Raw genomic sequence first — 14,168 nt, 5'->3', positions numbered from 1 at the left:
GTGGGAACCACAGAATTGTTGTCGCTGCTGTTGTTGGGTAATAAAAGGGATTGAGAGGGACTGTGGCCAGATGCTACTTGAAGCACTTTACAAGCATCATCTCATGTAATTCTCACAATTACTTACGAAATAGCCAATTCTGAGAGCTGTGGAGCCCGGGCAGTTCAGAGTCCAAGTCCCAGTCTGAACGCCAACCAGGCTGCAGACCGTCTGCTCAGTTCAAGCCTCCCTCCCAGGACAAAGGGGCTCGCCAACAGCAGGCTGGATGGGACCACCTGGGGTCAGCAGCCAGAGCCTGACCTGGCCCTCCACCCCTCCCTGTCCATCCCACGGAGCCACAGGCCAGTCCCACAACCCTGGGAGGGCCCTCCTGCCACCCCCAGGCTCCTCCTGAAGGGTGGAGTGGGAAGTCGGAATGCATGCGCCCTCCCCACACCCCCATCCTGGGGGCCTCAGTCCCCTTCTGCAACCCAACACCAGACTCTCTCCAGGGAAGCGACAGACTGGATGCGGTCAAGCACAAGGAAAAGCAAAGCAGTTCTGGGGAGAACACTGACGACTTGCCTGGGGTGGGCGTGGGTGGCGGTGGGTAGGCTGCCTGGCTCCTCCCATCAAGCTCCCACCCACGGCCTCAGACTTGCCTCAAGACTTGAACGGCTGACCCAAGCAGCTTCCAGGCTATGTCATCTCCAGGAGGGAGGGACTGGGCCCCGCCTGACCTGTCCATGGTTGTATCTCCAGTGCTTAGTGCCCTCACACCTGAGAGGCACCCAAAATTTATTTAAAGAGCTCCCTCACCTCCTGCAAGTCTGTGCTCAAATGTGACCTTTTTGACGAGGCCCATCCTGACCACTGTTTAAAGTTGCAACCTGCCCCCCTCCCAAGGGTCTTGATCCCCGGCTTTAGTGCTTACTCTATAGCTCGCATTGCCTTTTAACAGATGATTTATTACCTACACTCATTTCCGGTCACTCACGCTTCCCATCCTTTAGAATCTGAGTCCTGTGACGGCAGAGACCTTTGCTTGGTGCAAGGATTATGCCTGGTGTCTCAACCACACCGCACATACAGAGGCACCAGTAAATACTTGTTGAATAAATGAACAGCTGGGACTGGATGGGGATCAGTTAGGCAAAGGTGTTCTCCAGTCAGGAGCCACTGACCCTAAAGAGCACTGGCCTGGGGCCCCACGGGGTCCTCAGGGAGCTTCCCCGTCCTGTTCTCAAGTCTCTGACCAAGGCCAGGGCCATGTGCCTATCATGCCTGACATCCTGCCTGGGGATACCCTTACAGGTCCCGCCTCAGCCCCAGGCTCCAGGACACCCAGCTCCTTGGCAAGTACATCCAACAATAACATTATTTACTGGCGTCAAACAGTCTTGTGCCCAGTCCCTCTCATCAAACCCTGGGAATACCGAGTCAGGTGTCTCGAGAAAAGTCTCGCGTCTCTGCTGAATTCCTGAAGGGTAGAGTCAGGTACCTAGCAGCTTCCCTGTCCCCACGCCCAGAGGAGCCTCTCCTAGCTCAAGAATTCACTGTGGTTCCTGGAAAGGGGAAGGGGAAGGAGTGGGGTGACTCTTCAAAGGACCAGTTTCCTCTGAGAGGCAGGGCGGGGAGGGAAGGCCACCCCCAAGGGAGCTGGGCAAGCGCCATGGTGACAGGGCACAGGGAGAGGAGGCTTTCCCGGGGGACCCTAGGGAGCCAGGGCTGGAGAAGAGCGAACGGTACTGGTGGCCCTACTGGGGGACGCCCATCTTCTGTCCCATACCCCACTTCTCCCTGAAAACTACTCCTGGGCAGGGGAAAACAAAGTTGCCAAACAGACCTGGCATGCCTCAGGAGACCCAGGAGGAACCCTGATAGTGATATCGCCTGATGAGATAAGAAGGCCTCTCGGAGCTGAGTACTCAGGATAAGTGAGTCCAGGCAGCCAGTGCTGCTCAAGGCAGCCAACCCCGAAGCAAGGGCCATTGGCTTCTCGGGCCTCCACCCTGGCCCCCGATTCAGGCATCTCAAAAGCTGCCTCTGACACGTCAGGAAGGACCCTTCAGGGAACACCACATTGCCCCTGGAGACTCTTGCCAGGGATGCTCAATGTCTCCAATGCGGTAGATAGGGGGTCACAGACTGATGGCAGAGAAGCCAAACTCTCCAGCTTCGTGTACCATTTTCTCTATGGGAGGGAGGGTCCTGGGGTCAGGAAGTCCTGGCAGGAGAAGATACCCCTTCCCTAAATGAGGTTGAAAGGAGGCACTCTGGAGTTCACAGAAAATCCCCTTAATGACAACAGAGCAGCACAGGAATGTGCTACCCCAACCTATCCGCCCACCAGGGTGCAGAATGTATACAGCCAAGCCTTCCCCTGAGCAGAAAGCAAAGCAGATTAGATTGTACACACACACTCCTCCCAGGAAAGGCCTGCCAGCTGGGGTCTGGCCGTTAGGCCTCACTCCTGGCTTTTCCAAGGAGCAGCGGAAGTCCCAAGGGCCACTGGAACCCGAAGTGAGGTTAGGAGAGGCCACTGCCCTCTACCTCTGCTCTCCAAGGAGCAACATCCTCGTTCTAAAAGTTCTGATCTCCAGAGGCGTTCAGAAATCAGGATTTCTGGACAGAGAAGTCAAATTCCCTCACAACCCGTCAGGCACATCCAAAAGGCCCAGGTATCTGCCCAAATTCCCGCAAGTGACCACGCTTTTTATGCTTTGTGGGGACGCTAAAGCAGCCCACCCTCACTTGGTGCCAGCTATGTGCCAGGCCACACGTGTTTATGACATTTTTCATCCTCTCGTCAACAACTGTAAAAACAAGGCTTGCTGAGGTTTGGTTAAGTGACAGAGCCAGGGTCATCCAGAAAGAAACCGACAAGGCACAATTCAAAACTACACCTGAGTCGAAAGACACTAAAAAACTTAATGAGCACTATATCTGAGGAAAAACTGTGAAGCTCAAGGGAGAAGTTTTTTTCTGTCTTATTTTACACTTTCTAAAACACTTCATTTGCCCCAGTGAGCTCCTATTACCTTTTTTATTTTTTAAACCAATGGGGTCATCTGGGATTAAGGGCTTTTATCTTTCTTTTAATGCTATTGTGCACTAGAGCACTGCTAAGTACTAAGTTACTAAATTATTAGAATTATATTAATCTGGAACTTCCCTGGTAGCGCAGTGGTTAAGAATCCACCTGCCAATGCAGGGGACACAGGTTCGATCCCTGGTCCAGGAAGATCCCACATGCCGCGGAGCAACTAAGCCCGTGAGCCACAACTACTGAGCCCGCGTGCCTATAGCCTGAGCTCCGCAACAAGAGAAGCCACTGCAATGAGAAGCCCGCGCACCAACAAAGAGTAGCCCCTGCTCGCCGCAACTAGAGAAAGCCCACACACAGCAACAAAGACCCAGTGCAGCCAAAAATAAATAAAATAAATTTTAAAAAATTATATTTATCTGCTGCTAAAGGGGATACTCCATTGCCTCAGGGAAAAGTAGGGATGCAGGATGACCCCAGACCTTGGAAACACTGCCCAGTGGCTCCCACAGACAGTGGCCCAGTCTAACTTCAGAGAATAGGAGCAAGCACCGGTCAGAGCCCCCAGAGCTGGGTTTGAGCCCTCACTGACGTAAGTGAGCACTGTGGGCAGATAGTTGAAGAAAACCAAATCTGAATCCCCTGTGCATAAAATAAAGAAGTTGGACCATTCCCATGCTTCAGCTCACAAAGACCCAGACTGTTCCTCAGAAGCCACTTCTGACCTTGGCTTCCCCTGGGCTGGGCTAGGGCTCTTCTGTACTGCTGCTCTGTTCCTCCCACCTGGAGTTTCCTGTCTCCCTGACACACTCCTCCCCTCCCTGCCCAGAATCCCCTCTGCAGCCTGACAGGACCTTGAGTTGTAAACTCTGCAGAGGCTCCCTAGAGCCCAGGTTAAGACGCCCTGCATCTGGCACATGGATCCCCATGGGAACGGCTCCGAGTCTACGCACCGCCCACCTCACCCAAAGCTCACCTGTCTCAGGTGAGAGCCTCAGGGGGCCACACCACAGCTCTCCTGGTTACAGTCAGTTCTCCCCACAGCGAAAGCTCGGTGTGTCTGCGAACCGTCCAGCCTGAGCAAACCAAGAGCAAACTTTGCACACTTTCTTTGGCAAGGCGGTATTTTTCACTTCTTGCCAAGTCCCAGTGTCCCGCAGCGCAACCCCACCCCCGTGGTCTTGGAAAAGAGACTGGGTCTCCGTAACGTCTCCTAAAGGTATCCAAAGCCGCCTGAGGCGGAGAAAGGCCCCAAGACCCAAGTCCCTTCCGCGGGCTTCCTGTGTCCGGGGATTAGGAGGCACAAAGGGCCGGCAGGGAGAAGGCCCAGATGGCAGGAGCAGGGGCTAAGCCGCCAACGTAAAGCGCTCCGGCCCCCGCTCGCGGAGAGAGGGCCACTCTGGAGACGCGCGTCGCCTGCCTTTCCGGCCAGGCGCCTTACACGTGGGGCCCGAGACCCGGGGACTCTGTCTCCGCCCGCAGTGACCCTCGCACCCAGCCGGGCCGAGCACCTGTTTCCCTGCTCTCCAAAGCCAACACTATTGTGCAAACCCGAAACCCAAATTCTGTAATCGCGGGTGGATCAGGCACAGAAAAGTTCCCAGCGGCACTTTCTACAGGTGTCTTTCTCCCAGACGAGCGGAGCGACGGGATCCGGAGCGAGGCGAGCGGATCTGCGCGCAGCCCTCCCCGCCCAGCCCGGAGAAGCCAGGGGTCCCGGCCCTCCCCTGCCTCCCCGCCCCGAGTGGCGGGCGCCCCAAGTGGCGGGCGCCCCGAGGGGGCGGGCTCGACTAGGTGGGTCCCGGCCCTCACCTCACCTGGAACTCCAGGCCAGCCCCCGTCCGAGGCCTCCGCGTCCGGCTCCGCTCGCTCCGCCGCGAGCCCACGGGCAGCTGGGCGACAGTCTCCTTCCTGCTCACCTCCGGCGCGGCGAGCAGAGGGCGGAGCCGCCGCTATTTACATAAATGGTGAGCCGGCCGGGCCCGCGGAACCCGGAGCGAAGAGCCCCAGCGGCCCGCCCCCCCGGGCCTGGCCCCGCCCCCGGTAGCGCAAAGCCTTAGAGGCCGAGCGCAGCGCGGGCGCCCTCGGGGAGGGCGGGGGCCGTGATCCGGCCAATCCGCGGCTCCGTGGACCTCGGGGGCGGGGCCGAGGCCCGCGTGAATATGTACGAGGGAACTGCAGGCCCGCCCTCGGCCTCACCTGGGCGCATCTGATCGCAGGACTCCGCGCCGCGCCCAGTGTCCCGCCGCCTCCCGGAGGAGGAAATAGTTCCCGGAACGCGCGGCGGCCCCGGGCCACCTCCTAAGCCCGAGGAACGGTCCCTCCCACAACCTGGCCCCGAGCTGCCCCGGAGGGAGGAGCAAAGCGCGGCCGGCTCTTCCTGAAAGCGCCCAACCCAATCAGAGAGGGTGACTGGCGAACACAGGGCCAAGTTTCGGGACCCAAGAACTAGGTGGTTTGGGGACTGGGGCGTCGCCGAGGCGCCTCCTCTCTGGGCGGCCCCCAAGCCTGGACCTTCCTCCGAATCACCGGCAGCAACAGCGACCGGAGTTTTCAGCACGACGAGGGAGGGGATTAGGAACGAGGAGACGAGCAGAAGGGGCGCGGAGGCCAGGCCCGAGGCCTGGGCGTGAACTGCACGCTCCACCGCACAGCTCAGAAAGACTAGGATTCAAGCCACACCGACAAGTCGACTCTCGGCCGCCCCTCTACCCGGACCTGGCTGCGTTCAGGGAAGGACCAGTGGAGTGCCATCTTCCCTCCTCGGACTACCCTTCTGAAAGCCAAGCTAGCTAGAAGTCAGTGACTTCCCAGAGAAAGGGTCGGGTCGCATTCCTACCCTCCCGAGGGCTGCTCTTAGCTCTAGCACCAGAGAACGCAGCGCTCTCTGTGGGTGGATACAGCAGGGGTGAGTGCCTGGGGCCAGTTCCACGGACAATGGTATGGTGGGTAGGGAGGACTCGTCCAGTACATCCAACCACAGCAGAAAAGGGATCTATTTTTTAATGGCTTTGGCTTTATCGCAAGAAGCAGGCACCCTCTCATTTAAAGGCACGGAGTCCTCTCTTCTGCCCCGCCTCGCTGGTCTCTGAAATCTAGTCCTGAGTTCCAAGGGGATTTACTGCAAGGCAGCAATCTCAGGCCTGGGGCATGGAAGCGCTGCAGCAGCCAGGTAGCGGGGGCAAAGCTCCCCTCTCCTGCAAGCATCAGACACCCAGGGCCAAAGCCCAGACTAGCCTCTGAAGCTACAGGTCAGAGTCTGGGTGTAGGAGGCAACTGAGATGGTCCCTGAGAGCAGACAGTCCGGGTCCCTCAGAGCAGACCCCAGGCCCTGCCAGAGCTGCGTGGTCAGTGCTCCAGATCCCTGGGTAGCGTGAAGTCCCTGAAGCTGTAGAAGGAGATGTCTCCGTGATCCACCAGGGCAAAGATCAGAGGAACATCCCCGCTCTGGTAGGACAACCGCTTGAGGGTGCAGAGGTCTGGGACTGGCTCATCAAATCTGCGAGAATCAAGGTTAGACTGAGACCTGAACAGAGCCCACCCACAGGCTTTGAGAACCCAGCCCTCTGAGGCTCCCAGGGAAGGGCAATTCCCTTCCCTGGTTGGGGGTACAAGAAGTCTGGCCCCTGGGCTCTCCTGTCTGCAAACTGCACAGCTCTGATTAAGTTCTCCAAGTAACACTCAGAGCCCTGGTTGGGTAAGGGGACTAGGAAGAGTAGGGTTCTCGCCACTCTTAGCCTGGAAATCCCTCTGATTCACACCCCTTCTGCTGGGTGAGCCTGGGACTAAAGTGGCACAGGAGACTACTCGAAAATGCCAGGAACGCGAGGTGAGGATTGGGAGGCCTGGGTTCCTGTAGCACTAACTGGCTATGGGGCCTCTCTCTGGACCGCTGGTTCTTCTCAGGGACTGATGAACTAGCCAGGGGCATGGAGAGGAGGTCCAGCTAGTTTATGAGAGAACTGGCAGCAGCCCGGGGGAAGTGCTCGCTGGTCCCGTACCCACTAATGCACATCCGGACATAGGGCTTGCCAGGGTTATTCTTTCGGAAGGTGGCCACGGCGTCAGCCTGGTAAACATCAAAGCTGATCTCCAAGCCCCCAGACTTCTCCACCAGCCTGAGGACAGAGTGAGAAACCTTAGGAAACGGGCTCTCCTCCCCCATCTTTTCTTTCCACACCACCCTTTCCCTCCCCCAGTTCCTCCAGGGGGACTAAGGAGGGACAGCTACCTTATCTGAGAAGCTGGGGGAAAATCTCCTCTTGTCTCTCACTCCTCCCTCTCCCCTAGATATACGTGAATATTAGCCAGGGTAGGGGTCCCTAGAATGATTCCCCCAGCTCATGCCCAACTTCAGGAGTAAAATCCCAGCTGCCAACTCCTGCCGGCACCCAAAGTACTGTGGAGACAGGCACTACCTGGAAACTCACCGCGCACCTCCATCAGCAAGGTGTGTCGTCTGCAGCACAGAGATATGCTGAAGGACTGTGGCTACAAGGATGGTGAAAATAAGGCGTTGGTGAGGGCAGTCAACCATCCAGACTCCCCCTGACATTTCTGAATCTGCCATCTAGTTTAGGATTACCAGATTTAGCAGATTTCTTTTTTTTTTTTTTTTTTGCGGTACGCGGGCCTCTCACTGTCGCGGCCTCTCCCGTTGCGGAGCACAGGCTCCGGACGCGCAGGCTCAGCAGCCATGGCTCATGGGCCCAGCCGCTCCGCGGCATGTGGGATCTTCCCGGACCGGGGCACGAACCCGTGTCCCCTGCATCGGCAGGCGGACTCTCAACCACTGCGCCACCAGGGAAGCCCCAGATTTCTTTTTTTTAGTATAGGTATGCCCCATGCAACTTTTGGAATATACATATACTAAAAAAAATTAGTTGTTTATCTGAAATTCAAATTTAACTGCTCTAACAACACGACTCTAGTTACTTACAACTCACCATGTTCCCATTAAGGACTGTAGTTCTGAATTCGCTAACACAATTCTTGCCTATTAGTTCTCTATTCTTAACATGCAGGGCATACAAGAAGCTTTCCTTTTATCTGACCAATATATCACCTCCTTGTTCTCCTCTGACAGAGGTGGGAGAACAGGGAACCACAGCCAGTTGGTGGCAGAGCCACTCCACATGCATCTCGTTTATGATTTTAAGGATGTGGCTGTAGTTTTCACTCCTCCTCACCTCTCCTTGGGCACTGACTTGCCATTTCTAAACCTTCCCGCCTGGGTGTCTTTGCTGCCTCCCAGAATGGACTATCCTTGTGGTTTCCACTCCACTGATAGCTCTCTCCTCCCCCATCTTTCTTAAGCCTCCATCAGTTGTGGTCAATCCATGCCCCTTTCAAAGTCTTGTGGCCCATGGCAGGATGAGGGGGTACCTGGGGAGTCTGCCTGACCGGGACTCAGCAAGGGCATGACAGGCTGGTCCCACAGGTGTGGGGGGCGGCTCCGGGTCTTCTGCAGGTGCCGCCTCTGCAGCAGCTGCTTGTACTCCTGCCAGCTGGAGCAGCGCTGCACCTCGGGATCCGAGTTTACATCCTCCTGGAAGCGCTGGGCCTCCTCTGCCTGTTGCTCCCGTTCCCGCCTGGAGAGCTTCTCCTTCCGCTGGTTTAGCTTCTGGCACCAGGACTCAGCGTCTGTCTCCCGCCCTGCCACGTTGGCCGGGAGCAGCTCTGGGGCAGGGGCAAGCAGGAGGGTATGGCGACTATCTGAAGCCATGTTGGGGAAGGAGATCTGCTCAAAGTTCCAGCGTGGCTTGCAAGCCCCCATGACCCCGTTCTCCATTTTGCCACTCTCCTGGCTGCACCGCACCCCCTCCCTGGCCAGCCCAGGGCAGGGCTCCAGGGACCCCAGAAGCTGAAAGGGGCCCATGGGGCCTTTTACGGGGCTTGACTCCAGGGATTTCTCCTCTGGGCATCGGCTGTTCTGGTATCGGGGAGGTGGGCTGGAGGTTGCCAGGCTCTCGGGTGTCCCATCCACCACCTGCAGGGGGTTCTCCAGGGCCTTGGGCTTCTTATTAATGGACCTGAGGGACGTGGGGAGGAAATGCAGCACGTCGGCTCCTGACTGCCGAGGTGCACGCGACCCACACGTGCCCTACAGCCTCCCTGAGCCCAAGCCCAGCTCTTAAGCCCGGGCATTCTCCAAGGCCCAAACACCAGCACTCCCTCAAAGCTCTCCCTGGGGAGTGGCCGTGTGGGGAGCATTACTGAGAGCTGGAGCTCCTCCTCTTCCTCTTGCCATTCCGATCCTCCAAGCGCTGGACACTGCCATCCAAGTTCAGCTGCCTCTCGTAAGGGGACAGGACGGAGCTGTGGGTGAGAATGGGGCAGGCAACAGATCCACCTCCTCAGTCTGGTGCTCCCCATGGAATGTGTGAGGGACTGGCTCAGAGTAAGTCATGGACCAGGGGCTAGAGCCATCACCAAGGGCTAAGGCCCCAGGCAGACCTGCACACGGGGTACATGGGGGCAGACACAGGGGCCTGCCCATGCATCTTTGTCCAGGCCTCTGGGTCTCACCAATGGCACCTTTGAACAGAGGTTCCCTGAAACCAGGGCTCCTGCAGAGCCAGCAATAGATAATTAATCCCTAGTGAGAAAAATCAGGAGGACGAGAAAACTTGGAAAATCAAGAAAAATGAAAATAAAACCCATAGATACTACTGTAACGTTGTTTCTTACAAACACACATACTGTCTTCCTAACGCTGTTTCTTACAAACACGCATACTGTCTTTCTCCATGGTTCTCCCTCTCAAAAATAACATTGTACTAACATACTACCGTGTAGTCTTTTTTTACACTCAACAGTATATTATGGACATTATTCATTCTTCCCTGCCATTATTTTTTTATGGCTGTGAGGCTGTACTGTCCAATATGGTCGCCCTAGACAAAAGGGGCTCTTTAAGTTAAATTTAAATCTATTAAAATTAAACAAAATTAAAAATTCAGTCCCATGGTGACACAAGCCACGTATACTGGATAACACAGACACAGACCATTTTTATCACTACAGAAAGTTCTATCAAATAGCGTTGCTCTAAGGGATAAACTTTAATCTGTGTGACCATGCTTTCCCTGTTGGGCTTATAGTATGTTTCCGAGATCACTGATTTCGCAAAGTGATGGTGTTTCATGTAAGCTCCCCACTAAATACAAGTTCTGGGGGGGCAGTGATTTTGCTCTCTGCTATTCCTCAGCAACCAGCATAGGGCCTGGCACCCAGTAGGTAGTCAATAAATACTGTTGAACAAATGACTGAATGAATAAACACGTTTCACAGGTGAACTTACACACACATCTGTGACTGTTTCCTTAATATATGTTCCACTTTCAGGAATTAAAGGATGTGCTTGTTCTAGAGCATTTCTGACATACTGTGAACCTGCAAAGGCTGTACCAGTTTCTCCTCCTGAGCCTGAAAGTCTCTGTGGCTCTTAGCTGTGCTGGATTACTAAGGTGTTGATCCTCAGAAGACCCAGAAGGAAAGAACACTTAACCTAGCAAAAGGAATGTGAAACCCTACTCAACTGTTAATTCCTCACTTGATCCTTCATTCATATTTTCACTTAACAAATCTGCTTGCACACCTACTAAGTGCCAGGCACTGTTCCGGTACCATATCTCCATTCTCACGCTGAGCTGTAGGTGCTCAGTTGTTATCTGTGGAGTGAACGGGCTGAAGATGGGGCTCAATCTGATAGCCCAGGATAAGGTGAAATGACCCAGATTTGTCCCAACATGGCTCTCAATAGAGCACCTCCAGCCTGTTCAGAAAGCTGCAGTTCCCCAAGGATTCCAGGTAAGGAGAGGCCACTTTCTACTTTGGGGCCAGTCAGCCAGGTTTCAGGACTAGAATACATTCGAGGGAAATAAGATAGGGATTTACCTTGCTTGGAATCGTCGAAGCACATAGCCCAGTCTCTTCAGGTGACTGAAGACCTCATAAGATAAAAAAGTAGAGGTCAGACGTCCACTTTTGAAAACAAGTAGTTTCTCCAGACAGAAGCCATTCACCACACCCCCAGATTCCAAACCCTGGGACTGGTAGGACCATACTCCATTATAAACGCTTTCCCCAAACTAAGGTCGCAAGTCTCTGAATTCCTGTCTCTCCCTTACCTTACTGTGGCCACAAACGACATTTAGCGGTTTCTTAAACACAAATCCCAAAAAGCTGATAATTGATGGACCAGGAAAAAAACTACACCCTAGAATATTCAGATACCAAAGCTGTCACCAGTGAAGCTCCTGACTACAATAAAGACAAGATACCAGAAGGTGGTGGACACCTGGCCGCCCCGCAGCACCTCCACAGATGGGTGGGATGGGGGGAATAGTCTTTGGATGAACCACATGTTCATCCTTGTGTCCCTGTATCCATATCTGAGAGATGTAGGCAGGAATGCCCCCAGCTTGCTTGATCTCTCAAGCCTTCAACATAGCCAAGCACTTCTTCCTGGAAAGACCTTCTCTTGGCTTCTGTGATGCCACCTCTCCTGGTTTTTCTCCTGCATTGCCAGACCCTCTTCAGTTCCCTTATCTTCCCCCTGACCTTCCCAGGTTAGAGTGCCCCAGGTCTCAGACACAGCCCTCTACTCTGGCCACACCTCCGTACAGCCCAGTGGGGTTTGAAATACCATCCATGCCACCATGGTGTCCACATTTCTGTCTCTAGCCTGGTGCCCCTCCTCCTCTTTGTCTTTTTCCTGGCACTCAGCTGTGAAGTCAATCATCCATTTGCTTGCTTACCTATATATTACCCAAGTGCCACCACTAGGATGTAAGCACCATGACAACAGAGCCCTTGCAGGTCTTGTAGCCTTAGCACATGGCTCTGTGCCTAGCACCTCAGAGGTACTTATAAATACTCATTAGTTCAGTGGATGGGTGGCTTCTCTCCCGGGAGAGGGTGGCAGATACCTGGTACTGCAGGAAAGTCATGGTGTCCTCAGTCAGCAGCAGCTGGTAGGCCTCTTGGATAGACAGTGGAAGGTCTTGGTGGAAGAGCTGGATAGAGCCCTGGAAGCGGGGCCAACAGCTCGGGTTGTGAACCGTCCCTGCAGTGGCACAGCCAATGAGGCAACTTCCCTGCTCTGATATCTGCGTGCTACGACCCCCTCATCACAGCAAGAATAGGGCCAACCAGGAAGGGGAGGGGGGAGAGGGAGGCAGCAACCACTAACTTCGACTGGAATGCCTGCTCTCTGCGTGGTATTCTTGTCTCCTGCTCTAGAAATCAGGTCACAAGCTCCCTGAATACTCAGTTGTATATACTTTTTCTCCAATAAAAACGTCCTTCTGGTTCCTTGGTCCCAACCCTTTCTCCACTCTCCCAGGGCCCCACTCACACACTCCAGCAGATACAAGGCCTCTTCCGGGTGAAGCCGCTGCCGGCCCTGCTCTGAGAAGCCCATGGTCTGCCAGAATTTACCCTGCGTGGGATCCAGAGCAAATGTCACAAAGGAGCCAGGAGGGCAGAGAAGGCGGGTCCCCTGTCTTGAACCCCACCGCTCACCGCAGGAGACTTCAACTCCACGAAGCCTTCTTCCGGTCTCCACTCGGCGGCCACCAAACTGCCCCTGGCGAGGAGTAGGGAGGGGTCCATCTCAGTCTACCGGATTAGTCTACCGGGTCCGTCCGCCCCGCTTCGCCCCCGCCCCGGCCCGGCCCCCTCACAGGCGCTCCACGCGCTCCTCCGCCAGCAGCTGCCAGAGCTCCTCGCGGCACACTCGCAGTCGCTCAGCCTGGGCCGCTGAGCCGTCGGGGAGGAAGTCCTTGGGGCCATGCGAGCGCTGGGGCAGCTTCTGGGACCTGGAACGGGCAGCGAAGAGCTCCGGGGCACTGGGGAAGGAAGGGACGCGGGGTTAGCGCCGCGCAGTCGGGGCCGCTCGGCCCAGGCCTGGATCCCCGTCCCGGGTGCCCGGGCCCTTCCCGGCGCCCACTCCGCGGTCCCGGCGCCTCCCCCGGGCCGGGCCGCGCCGCACCTGAGCACGCGCCCGGCAGGCACCTCCACCGAGGCTGACCCGGGTTCGGGATCCATGGGGTTGCGGTCTGCCGCTGCGCGCGCGCGCGCGCCCCGCCCACGCCCCGCCCACCGCCGGAACTCCGCGCGGCCCTAGCGCCCGCGGATCCTACCTCTACTCCTCGGGTCTCCGGATCAATCCACCTGCTTTCCACCTTCCTGGGTGTCCTGGGTCCTAGAGGCTGCCCACAAACATGTGCCTCGATTCCAGGGGCGGAGAGCTTGCAGGTTTCTGGATTTGGAGGCGCTCCCCTCTCCTATCCCCAGCCCGCCTCTGGGCTTCTCTCTAGTAAAACTTGAGGAGCCCGGCGTTAGAAAAGTGTAGTATGAAGAGTCAAATGCGTGACCCTCCCCGCCGCAGCCCTGGGCTGCTTAGTCCCCACCACCCAGGCTGGACAGGGAGGTTAGAAGAGGGGGTTTAGAGAAGGGAGAGCTTTGGGTTCCTGAATTCCACCTTCACAAACTGAAGGTCACCGAGGGCTGTCAGGTGCAGTCTAGGGAGGTTCGGAGTTCCTTCAGGGTCTTCCGTTGGGCCCCTTCCTAGAGGGTCCGAAGCCGGGTTTCCAGGGCCAGGGCGGGTTGGGGGGAGGCGCTGTCCGACCCACGATGGTGCTGAAGCGCCACCCCAGCCCATCATTAGCACCTCCTCAAGGCTGGGGTCCCCGCCGCCGCCGCCACCGTGGGTCGTTCCGACACGGTCCGCTAGGTGGCACCATTGCCCCGACCAGTGGCTGTGGGTCGGCGACTCTGGCCGCGGGCGGAGGTCGCCGCGGGAGTCCCGGGAAGGGCAAGGGTCAAAGAGGAAGGGGGGCTTCCCAAGTGGGATTCCTGGGTCTCTGTTCCCAGATCCCTTCACATCACGTCTTCTGTCCCACCCAGTCACAAACAGGGTATCTCACCATTCGGTCTGAACTCTAGAGCCCCGGGTCGCCCGGGGCTCCACAGCCAGGAGGCAGCTGCACGCACTCTCTGCCCCACCCACGCCGCTTCACCTGGGCGCATGCGCTGACCCGGCCAGCGTCCTCGGTCCGGACCAGAGAGAGGGGGCGGGGCCTGACGCGGATCGGGGCGGGGCCGTAGGCACTGACTGACAGTCCGACTGCGCTGC

At 56.5% G+C, this 14,168-nt stretch overlaps 2 protein-coding genes across 15 annotated transcripts in view; both read right to left on the bottom strand.

The window, feature by feature from the left end:
* The window catches only part of LLGL2 (LLGL scribble cell polarity complex component 2), a 34,091-nt gene extending 28,936 nt beyond the window's left edge, over positions 1-5,155 (bottom strand). For 2 of the 8 annotated variants that reach the window (XR_014013897.1, XR_014013898.1), the window contains exons 1-2: positions 4,843-5,153; positions 4,002-4,101 (exon numbers count right to left, since the gene is read on the bottom strand). The gene's annotated coding sequence lies outside the window, so the exon portion shown is untranslated. Of the gene's footprint in view, positions 1-4,001; positions 4,102-4,536; positions 4,816-4,837 lie in introns of those variants that run through there. The other 6 variants (XR_014013901.1, XR_014013902.1, XM_081218115.1 and 3 more) reach the window with 5 other exon arrangements.
* A 290-nt stretch (positions 5,156-5,445) lies between these two features.
* Positions 5,446-14,028, bottom strand: TSEN54 (tRNA splicing endonuclease subunit 54). Of its 7 annotated transcripts, none has more exons than XM_081218031.1 (12): positions 13,515-14,028; positions 13,174-13,355; positions 12,715-12,879; positions 12,554-12,617; positions 12,387-12,470; positions 11,959-12,057; positions 10,925-10,977; positions 9,242-9,343; positions 8,411-9,057; positions 7,456-7,516; positions 7,027-7,143; positions 5,448-6,524 (listed from the first exon to the last, which is right to left on the bottom strand). In XM_081218031.1, exons 5-12 carry the CDS (start codon positions 12,450-12,452, stop codon positions 6,374-6,376), a joined length of 1,296 nt encoding a protein of 431 aa, XP_081074157.1. In that variant the 5' UTR covers positions 12,453-12,470; positions 12,554-12,617; positions 12,715-12,879; positions 13,174-13,355; positions 13,515-14,028; the 3' UTR covers positions 5,448-6,373. The 7 variants fall into 7 exon arrangements, 6 of the variants coding, with proteins under 6 accessions (XP_081074154.1, XP_081074153.1, XP_081074157.1 ...); XM_081218030.1 differs by having other exon boundaries at positions 13,174-13,672; positions 13,960-14,019; XM_081218032.1 differs by having other exon boundaries at positions 13,960-14,001.
* Positions 14,029-14,168: the final 140 nt, after the last annotated feature.

The sequence above is a fragment of the Mesoplodon bidens genome (genome assembly GCF_964165515.1).
Source record: "Mesoplodon bidens genome assembly, chromosome: 19".
NCBI classification, from domain to species: Eukaryota; Metazoa; Chordata; class Mammalia; order Artiodactyla; family Ziphiidae; genus Mesoplodon; species Mesoplodon bidens.
This window is presented reverse-complemented; position numbering and strand designations above follow the sequence as displayed.